Source organism: Dendrobates tinctorius, unplaced genomic scaffold, assembly GCF_039654945.1.
Source record: "Dendrobates tinctorius isolate UK_male_01 unplaced genomic scaffold, ASM3965494v1 ptg000250l, whole genome shotgun sequence".
In the NCBI taxonomy this organism is placed as follows: domain Eukaryota; kingdom Metazoa; phylum Chordata; class Amphibia; order Anura; family Dendrobatidae; genus Dendrobates; species Dendrobates tinctorius.
The window spans coordinates 60893720-60907945 of NW_027361917.1; the positions used below are offsets into that span (position 1 = coordinate 60893720).

Consider the following 14226-nt stretch of genomic DNA (forward strand, 5'->3'; position numbering starts at 1 on the left):
AACATACATATATTTGGTATCGTTGCGTTCAGAATCGCCCAATCTAGCAATAAAAAAAAGGATTAATCTGGTTGCCAAACTGTGTAGTGAGACAAAAATTCAAAACGCCAGAATTACGTTTTTTTGGTCCCTGTGACATTGCATTAAAATGCAATAATGGGCGATCAAAACATCGTATCTGCACCAAAATGGTATCAATAAAAATGATAACTCGGCGTGCAAAAAGTACGCCCTTACCCGACCCGAGATCACAAAAAATGGAGACACTACAGGTATCGGAACATGTTGCAATTTTTTTTTAGCAAAGCTTGGAAATTTTTTTTCACTACTTACACAACAAACATGTCTAGGTTCTTTTTTATCTATGAACTCGTAATGACCTGGAGAATCATAATGGCAGGTCAGTTTTAGTATTTAGTGAACACAGCAAAAAAGCCAAAAAACAAAAAAAGTGTGGGATTGCACTTTTATTGCAATTTCACCGCACTTGGAATTTTTTTTCCAGCTTTCTAGTACACAACACGGTAAAACTAATGGTTTCGTTTAAAAGTATAACTCTTCCCGCCCAAGTGGCAGCTTCTCTATGCCTTATAGACATACACCGCAAGAAATGGGGCAGGGAGAAGCCACTGAGATCTGCCCCTTGGACTTGTCATTCAAGACGCATGGCCACATCTGGCTTATCTGAGATGCCATAGGGTTTCAGAGTAAGGCTGTGTGCACACGCTGCGGATTAGGTGCGGATTCATCCGCGCGGATTTTGTAAAATCCGCAGGTGAAACCGCAGGTCAAAAGACCTGCGGTTTTACCTGCGGATTGCTCTGCGGTTTGGCCCTGCGGTTTTTCATCTCCTCAATGGAGGAGATGGCAAACCGCAGGGGAATCCGCAGAAAGAATTGACATGTCAATTCTTTCTGCGGATTGAAAACCGCAGATAATCCGCGCGGAAAATTCCGCACCGTCTGCACTGCGGTTTTTGATTCCCATAGGGAATCATTGTACTGTACACCGCAGCAGAAACTGCTGCGGGTCCGCAGCGGCCAAAACCGCTGCGGAACCGCAGCAAAATCCGCAGCGTGTGCACACAGCCTAACATACACAGGTTCAATAACGCAGCCAGTGTCCGATTCATGCTACCTGTGGATAGGTCAGCAAAAATCTGTTGACAGGTTCCCTTTAAAGAAATACAGTAAGCTTTCACTCTTTGTAAGCCTATATCACCAATTCTATACTTCATGTCATACACTGCAACGTGATCTTTGTACAGAGCTGAAAATCCTTGCAGATATCATCAAGAAGTAACACTTACATTTGCTGACCACTTTATCAGTACAATCTTGTGAGGCAGGGCATATATAGGGAATTTTGATATCGCTTCCAGCAATTTCCAAGGGTACTGATTCATGGCGTCTGATAACTGGAATCCACAGAACAGAGTACTTTAATCGCTGTTAGAATGGAGAGGAAGTGCGCATGCTCATCCTGCGCTCCTTTCATTCACTATGGTGCTCATGAGAACTGGGTTCACTGTTTTCCAGCAGCCGTATAGAGAATTCATTTTTGTAATGAGGATAAAAGTTCCCCTTCAGGGATAAAATTTCCCTGTTCTGCAGATCGGTCCGAGTGCCTGCTTTTAAACACCCACCAAACAACAAGTTATCACTTATCTGGACAATTTATGCCAACTTCTTTTAAATGGACAACTCCTTTCACTCTAGATAAGAGTAAGAACAGTGGAAAACACAGGTATTACATACCTGGTAATGTGTTTTTTCATGAGACATGACGGCACCACGAGAGAGGGGATCCGCCCAGCGAGGACAGGAAACCTTCAAGATAAAAGGGGCGGCTCCTCTCTCCGCATCAGTTGTTTTACAGAGCACGAGAGGAATTCTGCAGGTTAGTGTACACATAAATAATACATCCTTAACACTACTAAATTCCCAACACCGAAGGGAGTGTATAATGCTAATAATGCACCCAACTAATGACGTGATCAATAGTAAGGTAATATAAGGGTGCCGTCATGTCTCATGAAAAAACACATTACCAGGTATGTAATACCCGTGTTTTTCAAATCTACATGACAGCACCACGAGAGAGTTACAGAGATTTGTATTCTCTTTAGGGCAGGATCACTGCTTGTAACACTCTTCTCCCGAATGTGAGATCAGAGGTAGCAGATAGGTCTAATCTGTAATGTTTGAAAAAGGTAGCCGGAGAGGACCAAGTGGCCGCCTTACAGATTTGGTCGATGGAGGCGTCAGCTCTCTCCGCCCAGGACGTCGCCATGGCCCTCGTGGAGTAGGCTGTTAGGCCCTCTGGAACAGCTCTGCCTGCACTACTATACGCTAGCATGATGGCCTCTCTCACCCATCTAGCTATAGCCTGCTTAGAGGCTTTAAGGCCTTTTCTTGCCCCCTGGTATGAGACAAATAAGGCCCTGTGTTTTCTCCAGGGACTTGTCATCTCTAGATACTGCAGGATACATCTGCTAACGTCTAAGCAATGAAGTCTCTCCTCCTTCTGGTTACCGGGGTTAGGACAAAAGGATGGTAAGACTATCTCCTGAGTCCTATGAAATTTTGAAACCACCTTGGGAAGGTATGCTGGATCTAATTTTAACACAACTCTATCATCCACGAACTGAGTGTATGGAGGGTCTGCTGATTGGCCGTAGAGTTGGGGACTTACACGCACTATGTGAGTGCCACTAATAAGGCTGTCTTTAAAGTCAACACTTTTTCTGACGTTTCGTTTAGCGGTTCAAACAGACTTTCTGTCAGAGATGATAGGACTAAATTTAGATCCCAGGGAGGAGGAGCAGGGGACGGGACAGTCAGCTCTAGTACGGGCCCAGATAAACCTGACTACCCATGTATTGTTTGCCAGATCGCAGTTGAATAAGGCTGCCAGGGCTGAGACGTGTACTTTGAGGGTGCTGACAGCTAACCCCAACTCTAAACCCTTCTGCAAACTCCAGTACTGCCCCTATCGGGACTTCCCCCTCCCGTATTGAGCCTGAGGTAGATAAAAAAATTTTTCCATATCCTTCCATAAATTTTTGTAGTCACTGGTTTTTTGCTACTGAGTAAGGTGGATATTAACCCCGCTGAGCAACCTTTTTTCTCTAACAGTGACCTTTCAAATTCCAGACTGTCAAATGCAGCCTGGACTTCGGAGGGTGATTGAAGGGACCCTGTGTTAGAAGGTCGTGGTCCTCTGGAAGCACCCATGGGTCCGTCACCGACATCACTCTCAGCCAGTAGAACCATGGTCTTTTCGGCCAAAAGGGAGCTATCATAATTATTCTGGCTTGGTCCTCCCTGAGCTTCCTCAGAACTGCTGGAATGAGGCATATTGGACGGAAGGCGTACAGGAGACCTGGTGTCCACTTTATCCTGATGGCGTCTACTGCCAATGGCTTGTCTGCTGGACTTAGGGAGCAGAATTTTTGAACCTTCCTTTTGGTTTTTGAGGCGAAGAGATCTATGATGGGTCTCCCCCACATATGCACAATCAGTTGAAAAATGGACTCTTTTAGGCACCATTCTCCTTGCCTCAAGTGGTTCCTGCTCAGAAAGTCTGCCTTCAGGTTGTCTAGGCCTCGGATATGCAGGGCCGATAATGAAAGGAACTGGTGTTCTACCAGAGTCATGATCCTTTTTGCTATTTGCATCAGGGACTGAGAACGGGTTTCCCCCTGGTGGTTCACATATGCGACCGCTGTTCGGTTGTCCGATAGGACTCTCACATGATATCCTCTTAGGTGTGTCACAAATCCTTCCAGTGCCCTTTCGACTGCTAGTAGTTCCCAATCGTTTGAGGATAGATTTCTTTCCTCCTGGGCCCAGGGATCCTGGAGCCATAGTGTGTCTAGGTGGGCTCCCCACCCCCAAGGACTGGCGTCCGTTGTGACTACTTTGGAGGCTGTGCATGTCCAGGGTACTGCTCTTGGAGAGGACTCTATCTGTAACCACCACCTGAGTGACTGGAGTACACGGTCCGGGAGGGTGAGCTTCTGCTCTAACTGCCCCTGAAGCCTCAGGTCGTTTTGCAGCACACACCACTGAAGTTCTCTTGTGTGGAACTGGGCCCATTTTACTGCTGGTATGCAGGAGGTTAGGGACCCCAACACTGACATGGCCCTTCTCAGAGTCATTTCTGTTTTTAATTAATGTTGCTCTGATTAGATTTTGTGTCTTCTCTTCTTTTTCCTCTGGGAGACGACACTCCTGTACCACCGAGTCCATTGTTAAGCCTAAGAAATTCTGGATAATTGCTGATTCCAGCTTGGATTTTTTGAGGTTCAGCTGCCAACCCAGGGTCTGTAGTGTCTCCATCACTATTTTGACTTGTTCTTGACAGTGAGAGAAATTTCTTCCCACTATCAAGAAGTCATCCAGATATAGTATCACCAGAGTGTCTTTTTCCCTGAGATGCGCTGTGACCTCTGCAATTAATTTTGTGAAGACTCGGGGGGCTATTGCTACACCAAAGGGCAGAGCCCTGTATTGAAAGTGACGCCACGGAGACCTTATCTGGACCGCCACTCTGAGATATTTGCGGTCTTGTTGCCGAAACGGGACATGATAGTAAGCATCCTTGAGGTCCAGGACTGCCATGTGGCACCGAGGAAAGAGGAGCTTCACCGCTGATCTTATCGTTTCCATCTTGAATGATGGGACTATCAGATATTTGTTGAGGCCTTTCAAATTTATAATCATCCTCCAGGAATTGTCTGTTTTTTTATGAGAAATAGGGGGGAGTAAAAACCTTCCTTGTTTTCCGGAATTTCTTCCAGGACATGTTTTTCTAGAAGTGATAATACTTCCCCTTCCAGACTTTCTTGTTTTTCTTGAGATGACTGCACTGGAGTCTGCATGTATCTTCATGGCGGCCAGGGGTGGAATCTTAATTCCAGACCCGACCCTACAATTTGTCGGATCCAGGTGCTGGATGAGATCCTCTCCCAGGCTGGGAGGAAGTGAGAGAGCCTTCCCCCCACCTGAGAAGGACCGTCACTGGGAGGGTTTTTTGGCATCTTTGGAGGGCTTGCCGAAATAGAAGCCTCTCCCACCTCTGGATCGCTTGTCAGTTGTTTCTGTCTCGATCCCAGTACTGCTGTCTTCTGAATTTTCGGCCCTTCTGAAAGGAGTGCCGAAAGGCCTGAAATGGCTGTTTTGGGAAATTCTTCTTTTTGTTGCCGGCTTTCTCCAATACGTCATCCAATGCCGGTCCAAACAGGAAATTTCCCTCACATGGCAGAGAGCAGAGTTTCATCTTTGCCTGTGTGTCCCCTGGCCAGCATTTGAGCCATACTGCACGGCGTCCCACACTGGTTAAGGCTGCTGATTTTGCTGCTAGCCTGGCTGAATCTGCTGAAGCCTCAGCGAGAGAGACTGCCGCTGCTCTGATGGCCGGCAATGCTTCCAGAATAGACTCCCTGGGGACTCCTTGCTCTAGCTGATCCTCCAGGTTGTAAACCCATACTTTTAGGGACCTAGCCACACAAGTGGCCGTGATGGCGGGCCTTAGTGCCCCAGCTGAGGCCTCCCAGACTGTTTTAAGACAATTGTCTGTCTTTCGGTCCAGAGGTTCTTTTAGAGAACCTAAATCCTCAAAGGGTAGGGAGGATTTCCTGGAGACTTTTGATATCGCTACATCAATTTTTGAAGCTCTATCCCAGGACGAGGATGCCTCGTCCTCAAAGGGGTACCTCCTTTTTAGGGAACTGATTATCTGGGACTTCTTCTCTGGTTTTTCCCGTTCCCGTTTTATGAGTCCTTCCAGCTGTTCGGAAGGCTCTACGCTTTTTCTTTTGCAGTCCACTAAACATGAGTTCCTAAGCTGTCTTTTTTGCTCGCTCATCTACCAGCCCCATGGCATACCGGATTGCCTTTATAAGCTTATCTGTAGCTTCTACTGGAAATGCATCTTCCTCGTCCGAACTACGATCCGAATAGCGGGTTTTATCTGAGTCCTCCTCTGACCCTGTGGAGTCCTCCTGAGAGACCACTGAGGGGCTGGATCTATCTCTAGTTTAGCTATCCGTATCCGCTGATTGTAATGCCCTCACTGATTTGCAATCCTCTGTTTGAATTAGGGATCTTAGACTGTCAGAGAATGAGGGTGTCTCTTCCGCTACTGTCTTGTTAATACAATCCTGGCACAATCTTTTATTCCAGGATGCGCCTAGGGGGCTATTGCATAAAGGACATTCTTTATTTTTAGATTTTTCCCTACTCTTCTTAGGGACCTCCTATACTCCACCCCACCAATCTATGTAAAAAGAGGGGAGAGAGGAGACAAGAGAGAGAAAGAGAACAGACAGAGTGCTGGACTTTCTCGAAGCTCACTCACCACTTGGACGCTTCACAGAACGAGTACTGGATCTGGAGGCTGACTGGTCTTCTCACTGTCTCCCAAAGAGACTAGGGACCTCTCCTTTTTGCGGTGACGATCCGCCCGTGCGCTGCCCGAGCAGCTCCTACTGCTGCTGCGGCGTGTCTCGCTCTTCTCCACTGAGCGCGACCGCCTCTCCTTCGCCTCCTGGCGCGGGTGCAAGTGCTCTGGCGAAGGGCTCTCCATCCTATAAACTGCTTAGCTGCTGCTGTTTTGTGATGAGAGCAGTCACATCCAACCCAATAATGGTGTGGTGACGCCTGCCAGCACTCCCTGTTGCCTTTAAATAGCAGCATTCTCCCTATTTATTTTTTACTAATTGGCACACCTGGTTGATCCTGCACCTGCCGGCCGCTTGCGCTTCCTGGTTATGCCCCCACGCCTGCGCACTACAGCTGACCTATGCGCACACCCGGCAACCACATCCGGTGCGCGCTCTCCCCAGTGTCTGCGCCCCCTCAGGTGTACGTGTCCCGAAAAATGAATGCACGCGCGCACCCAGTGACCACTTCCGATGCGCGCCGCTTGTAATGTGGCTGCTGTGCGCGCTCTCCCTGCTGCTGTTTCCCGGGTGTCGAGCTCCACTTCCCACATCTACTTCCGGTATGCGCACCGCTAGGTGGGTGTACCCGGGGCCTACTCACACCTCCGGCCCGTCATGCGTGATTCCAGTGCATGCGTCCCTGCTCCTGCCGACCGCTGCCTGTGCACAAGCGTCCCCATCAGCAGCGCGTACCCGGCTTCCCTTCCGGTGCGCGTCTGGGCCTGCCGCGGCGTTCCCACGTCATCGGCTACCATGACACCTGCCCCCTCATACCTGCATTCTCTGGACCCCTGTGGAGGAATCTGGACGTCACCCTGGCCACCACTGATAACAGGTACTCGAACTTGATTCCAGCCGTGGGGTCTGGTGTCTGGCCTCAACAAGAAGGGTACACATATGTGGCCTCCAAGGAGATTTACTTCTGCCCAGGCACCGATGTGCCACACTGGCTGCATGGCCACCATATGTCGACAGGGAGGGAGCACGGAAAGTGGCCTCCGTGGACATTATGGGGTATATCAGCAGGAGGGTAAACCGCAAGTGGTCTCCAAGGCATCCAACTTCACTTGGGCAATTTGCCTCACAGGCTGTGGCCATGCACTCACTCGGGGGGGGGGAGGGCATCGGAATATATAGTCCCCGAGGCGACTACCAGTAATCACCCGACCCAGGACCAGGCATCCTCTTCTTTCTTCAAAAGGTTCTCCTCTTGAGGGTTCCCCATCGAGGACAGGAAACCAACTGATGCGGAGAGAGGAGCCGCCCCTTTTATCTTGAAGGTTTCCTGTCCTCGCTGGGTGGATCCCCTCTCTCGTGGTGCCGTCATGTAGAATGGAAAAATCATAGATTTCTATGTGAGCTCTTGCTTGCGATTATATGGCCTGAAGCCACAGTCCCAACATGTAAAGTTCCACATAAAAACAAGCACAATGGGGGAAATTTATGGCACTTCAATCACCAGTCTTAAACCATACGCTCCTCTATTAAAACAAGTCATTTTTTTAAGCTTTAATCATGGTTAAGGCTGTTTGCTGAAACGCGTTGGTTTGCCCATCCAGGTGTCGGGTGATGTCCAGTTTTATGTCCTTCTACAGTTACAATAAAGTTTTTTCATTTTTATATCGGCTTCAGTAGTTTCATCGCTGGGGGATTCCCTTCCTTTTTTTTTTTTTCTTTTCCTTATACAGCTCTGGCAAAAATAAAAGACCACTGCACAGTTTTATAAAAATCAGCTTCTCTACATGTCTGACAGCCATTCCATTTCAGTGTCAGCTGACTTCCAACCAGAGTACACCTCATTCTACTTAAATTGCTTCTGATTAGGTGATCGCCTGAACCAAATCTTATTTAAACGAAGGAAAGTACAAGAAACAACCCTGCTGTGGTGTTCACAATCCTCTTGCAATAGGACAAGCTGGATGGCAAAACAAGTGCTACTAATATCCCAAAAGTAATAGGAATGAAAAAAATAACTTAACCATGCCAAAGGAGTCGAAAAAAGAAGTCTTGAGGAAAAGAAGGGCTCAATTCTGGCTTTACAAGCATAGGGATACAGTGAGCGGCATTGTTGCCTTCATCCTTACAATTGCTAAGACGGCGGCAACAAGGTCAAGCAGCAGAGATTGGGGACAACAAAGCTACAGACCAGCAGAGGGCGAAAACGACTCTCCAGTGACCGGGATGACCGTGATCTTATTCGAATGTCACTCAGCAACCGCAGGATGACATCAAGTGACCTACAAAAGGAATGGCAAATGGCAGCGGAGGTGAAGTGCACGACAAGAACAGTTCATAATAGGTTCCTATAGGCAGGGCTCAAGTCATGTAAAGCTAGAAAAAAGCCTTTCATCAATGAGAAGCAAAGGAGAGATAGGCTTAAGGTTACCAAAGACCATAAAGATTGGACCATAGAGGACTGGAATAAGGTAATCTCTGATGAGTCTAATTTTCAGCTTTGCCCAACACCTGGTTGTCTAAGGGTGTGTGCACACGCTGCGGATTCTGCTGCGGTTCCGCAGTGGATTTGGCCCGCTGCGGTGTACAGTACCATAATATCCTATGGATATTAAAAACCGCAGTGCAGACGGTGCGGATTTTTCCACGGGGTTTTCCTGCGGTTTCTAAACCCCAGAAAGAATGGACATGTCAATTCTTTCTGCGGATTCAGCTGCGGTTTGCCATCTCCTCCATTGTGGAGATGAAAAACCGCAGGGCAAAACCGCAGGCTAATCCGCAGGTAAAACCGCAGGTCTTTTGACCTGCAGATTTACCTGCGGATTTTACAAAATCCGTGTGGCCAAATCCGCACCCCAATCCGCAGCGTGTGCACATACCCTAATGGTTAGATGGAGACCTGGAGAGGTGTACAAACCACAGTGTCTTGGACCCACTGTGAAAGTTGGTGGAGGATCGGTGATGATCTTGGCAAGGCTGGAATTGGGCAGGTTAATCTTGGCGACGGACATATGAATCAATCAAGCCGCATATAAGGTTATTCTGGAAAAACAGTTGATTCCTTCTGCTTAGGCAATGTTCCCCAACTCTGAGGACTGGATTTTCCAGCAGGACAATGCGCCATGCCACACAGCTAGGTCAATCAATGTGTGGATGAAGGACCACCACATCAAATCCCTGTCATGGCCAGCCCAATCTCCAGACCTGAACCCCATTGAAAACCTCTGGAATGTAATCAAAAGGAAGATGGATAGTCACAAGCCATCAAACAAAGAAGAAATGCTTTAATTTTTGTACCAAGAGTGGCATAAGGTCACCCAAAAGCAGTGTGAAAGACTGGTGGAAAGAATGCAAAGACGCATGAAAGCTGTGATTAAAAATCATGGTTATTCCACAAAATATTGATTTCTGAACTCTTCCTGAGTTAAAACATTAGTATTGTTGATTCTAAATGATTATGTACTTGTGTTTTCTTAGCATTATTTGAGGTCTGCAAGCACTGCATTTCTTTTGTTATTTTGACCATTTCTCATTTTCTGATAATAAATACAAAATTTAGTGCTTGGAAATTCGAAGACATGCTGTCAGTAGTTTATAGAATAAAAGAGCAATTTACATTTTACTCAAAAATATATCTATAAAGAGAAAAATCAGACAAACTGTTTGCAGTGGTCTCTTAATTTTTGCCAGAGCTGTATATAGTGCACTTACTTCCTAACAGTTGAGACCAACGGATAGGACACCATCTAGATTTTTACATTTCTTACTATGTTTTCCTCAGCACAGCATCACATGAACAGCATGAGACAGTGCAATTTCTGCCTGCTGGCAGGGCAGTGTCATTATCCTCCATCCTACGGCCTCCTAATTAAGCTAAAAGACCATAAGCAATCAAGCCAGGGACGCTCCACTGTGATTCTGTGTTGACAGGAGTTGTCTAATCACCATTAGTGAGTGGTTAGAGTTTTGATGTTCTCTGCATCTGACCTCTTCGCACATAACATTCGTTGTGCAACCATCAGTTTTTAGGTTTTATCTAAGTTCTCATTGTAGCAAAGTACAGTATATATTTGGTATTATTATTATTAATAGACATACAGGGGTTGGACAAAATAATGGAAACACCTAACGTTTTGGCATCATAATCTTCGAACATGTTATAAACATGCAAACCGTGACATATGGTAATGTTTTGTAGTTGATTATTTGTGTTATGTGCTATGTGTATGTAAATTAACTGTTTGTTTTGCAGAATTATAAGAACATTGATGAGACCCTGATACCAATGGCAGACCTCTCGGATTTTCAAAGAAGCCAAATTGTTGGTGCTCGTATGGCAGGCGCTAGCGTAACAGAAAGTGCCTGAATGCTTGGCGTGTCAAAAGGTACTGTCTCCAAAGTAATGACTGCGTTTGAAAGAGAAGGAAAAACATCTGCAGCAAAGCACAGGTCCGGACGAATATCGAAATTGACAGAGAGACCGTCGGACTCTAAAGCGAATTGTGAGAGGATCGCAAGACCACGGCTTCGAAAATCACTGCTGAGCTCAATGAACACCTACAGAACCCAGTTTCCACGAAAATTGTTCGTCGGGAGCTGCACAAATCTGGATTCCATGGAAGAGCTGCAATTCGAAAACCGCTGCTCTCAATGACAAATGTTTCCAAGCGTTTAGAGTCGTGTAGAAACCTCTAGAATTGGTCCCTCGAGCAGTGGAAACATGTGATTTTCTCAGACGAATCATCGTTTACCCTATTTCCGACCTCCGGCCGAGTGTCCGTTTGGAGACAGCCGAAAGAAGCATTTCATCCAGACTGCCTTCTACGAACCATAAAACATGGCGGAGGTTCTGTGATGATCTGGGGTGCTATTTCGTGGAGATCCGCCGGGCCAATGATATCCCTTCATGGAAGAATTAACAGCTGAGATTATTTAGGCATTTTGGACGACCAAGTGCATCCTACGGTTCAAGCACTGTTCCCGGAGGGGAAAGCCATCTTTCAGGATGATAATGCACCAATTCATACAGCTAGAATCGTTAAAGAATGGCACGAGGAACATTCTAATGAAGTTGAGCATCTCATCTGGCCCCCACAATCCCCAGACCTCAACATTATTGCGCATTTATGGTCGATTTTAGAGATTCAAGTTAGACGTCGATTTCCGCCGCCATCGTTGCTCAAAGAACTGGAGGGTGTTTTAACTGAAGAATGGGCTAAAATTTCTTTGGAAACAATTCACACCTTGTATGAATCCATACCTCGGAGAAATGAGGCTGTAATCGACGCAAAAGGTGGACCTACACCATATTAAACTAACTTTTGTCGATGTTTCCAGGTGTTTCCATTATTTTGTCCAACCCCTGTAACTGTTCTTGCCCTGACCCTTACCTTGTGGCTGTGCATTGTACAGTGATGGGTCTACAGAAGGTATATTTTGCGGTGATGGATGAACGTTACTGCTTGCTACTCCTGCAAAACACAAACATGAAAGCTATTACATGAACAGAATTATTTCAGAATGCAGATTATTATTTTATATTTAATCTATTTTTATTGAGAGAAATAATTTTACAAATAAAAAAAACAAGTAATGTAAAACAAAATGCATAAAAGAACAGGCTGGTCACCTAGGACGCAGAATAGGGAAGCGAATGCCAAACAAAAAGAGAAAAATATTCAACAGCAGCCTTTACAAACTGCAGCGTAGTCAATCTAATATATAAAGCTCAATGTGGGTATGTATGTATGTATGTATGTATGTATGTATGTATGTGTGTATGTCCGGGATTGGCATCCGCACCGTCGCAGCTACAGCCACAAAATTTGGCACAGTCAGACGTCTGGACCCCGAGAGCGTCATAGGCTATGTTGTGAGGTGAAATTTTAACCCCGCGTGTTCCAATTCACCAAACAATTTTGCCCCTATCTACATAATGGGGAAAAAGTGTATGTATGTATTGGCATCTGCACCGTCGCAGCTACAGCCACAAAATTTTGCAAGTCACACGTCTGGACCCGAAGAGCAACATAGGCTATGTTGTGAGGCGAAATTTTAACCCCGCACATTCCAATTCACCAAACAATTTTACCCCTATCTACATAATGGGGAAAAAGTGAAAGGAAAAGTGTTGGAGGCAAATTGACAGCTGCCAGATGTGAACAAGGGGGACTTAAAGAATGAGAGCGATGGCGCCAAAGAGTATATACCGTACAGTTGCTAAGGTGGGGCCCTGACATGGGATACTCACCACACACAGGGATATGAACACATACACTAACCACGTGCTTCAACACATATACCACCCTCAGCACACATTTCACCACACATACACCAACCTCGCCACATAAAAGTCGAAACACAAAAGTTACCACTCAAAACTCGCCACGCTGTCCCAGAGCTGTTTAAAAGATGAAAAATGAGCTGTGATTGGTTGCTATCAGCAACAGTTTTCTTTGTAGACAGTTGTGGTAACGGAGACCTATTATTATCATCATTTCTATTGTGTTATTGTCCATTAGATACACGGCTCAGCAGTCAGTATCACACAGGATAGGATTAGATACACGGCTGAGCAGTCAGTAACACACATGAAAGGATTAGATACACTGCTCAGCAGTCAGTATCACACAGGATAGGATTAGATACACAGCTCAGCAGAAAGTATCACACAGGAGAGGATACTTGAGTAATCGTTTAGTTAATTTGTGTTGCAAATCTGTAGTGTTGAATACATGATGTGAAATGTTTTTATGTGCAATATAATCATTATAATTTGTTATAACTAATCACAGTTGGTTACTATACCCAGGCAACACCGGGCTCTTCAGCTAGTTGTAAATAAAACAGCTACTAAACTCAGTTCACTTATGTAAGAGATATTGCGATAGTCCTTAAAATTGTTCCAGCAAGAGACGGGAGGACAGGTGGAGAATATCATTTTATGCACTGTGTTCATATGAAATGTAAATGTCTGTGTTCAGAGATCATTCCAGTAAGACCTCCCCTTGTGAAAAGGTTTAGGGAAGGGAGAGGAAGCTGCTGTATAGCATATTGCCATATAAAAGTCATGTGTATGCACAGAATTGGCAGGCGCCTCCCATCTTCTTGCGATGCCGCCCTCCTGCTTCTTCATCACTCCCTGGCACCGTGCTCCTGCGCACTTATATGCTCTGTTGCTGGGTCTCTGTGACCTTTCCTGATGCCTGCGCACTGCAGTACTTTGCTCTGCCCTCAATAGGACATATAAGTGCACCTGCGCAGGAGGGCGATGTTGGGGCGTGATGAAGAAGCAGGAGGGCGGCATCACAAGAAGATGGGTGGCACTGGACCCGCACCTGCGACACCCCTAGGACCGGACCGCCCTGCAGGTGAGTGAGTATAATAAAACTTATATTTCCTATCTTGCAGGTTGCATCGGAGGCTTATCTACAGCGTTATAGAATGCTGTAGATAAGCCCTGAAAGAGAGTGGCCACATCTTACAGCGGCCAAAACAGGTGACAGGTTTCCTTTAATCGTATTGGTACAATGAAAAACTGATTGATCCATGATACTATTTTTCTGTTGTACATGGGACATTAATGACCACTGGCATGTACTAGAGCTCTTTCAGACATTACCATTTTTTTCTATGTAGTCTAAACCTCCCATATAGACAGCATGGGTGAAATTACTGCAGAATCTATTGTAAAACCCATACACATACAGAGGGTGAAACAAAGAATGGAACACATCACCAATGAATATATTTGTAAATATGCTATTGCCATGAAATCCTCACCAGATGTCAGTAACATTCCATCCAATCCACACAGGCAAATA

At 45.9% G+C, this 14226-nt stretch overlaps 1 protein-coding gene across 2 annotated transcripts in view; it reads right to left on the reverse strand.

The window, feature by feature from the left end:
- VTA1 (vesicle trafficking 1) overlaps positions 1 to 14226 on the reverse strand; it is a 322571-nt gene that overhangs the window by 36619 nt on the left and 271726 nt on the right. Inside the window, exons 7-8 of one of the 2 annotated variants that reach the window (XM_073557711.1) lie at positions 11794 to 11874; positions 1310 to 1417 (exon numbers count right to left, since the gene is read on the reverse strand). In XM_073557711.1, the coding sequence (XP_073413812.1) occupies positions 1310 to 1417; positions 11794 to 11874 (189 nt within the window). The remainder of the gene's footprint in view (positions 1 to 1309; positions 1418 to 11793; positions 11875 to 14226) is intronic. The other variant, XM_073557712.1, reaches the window with a different exon arrangement.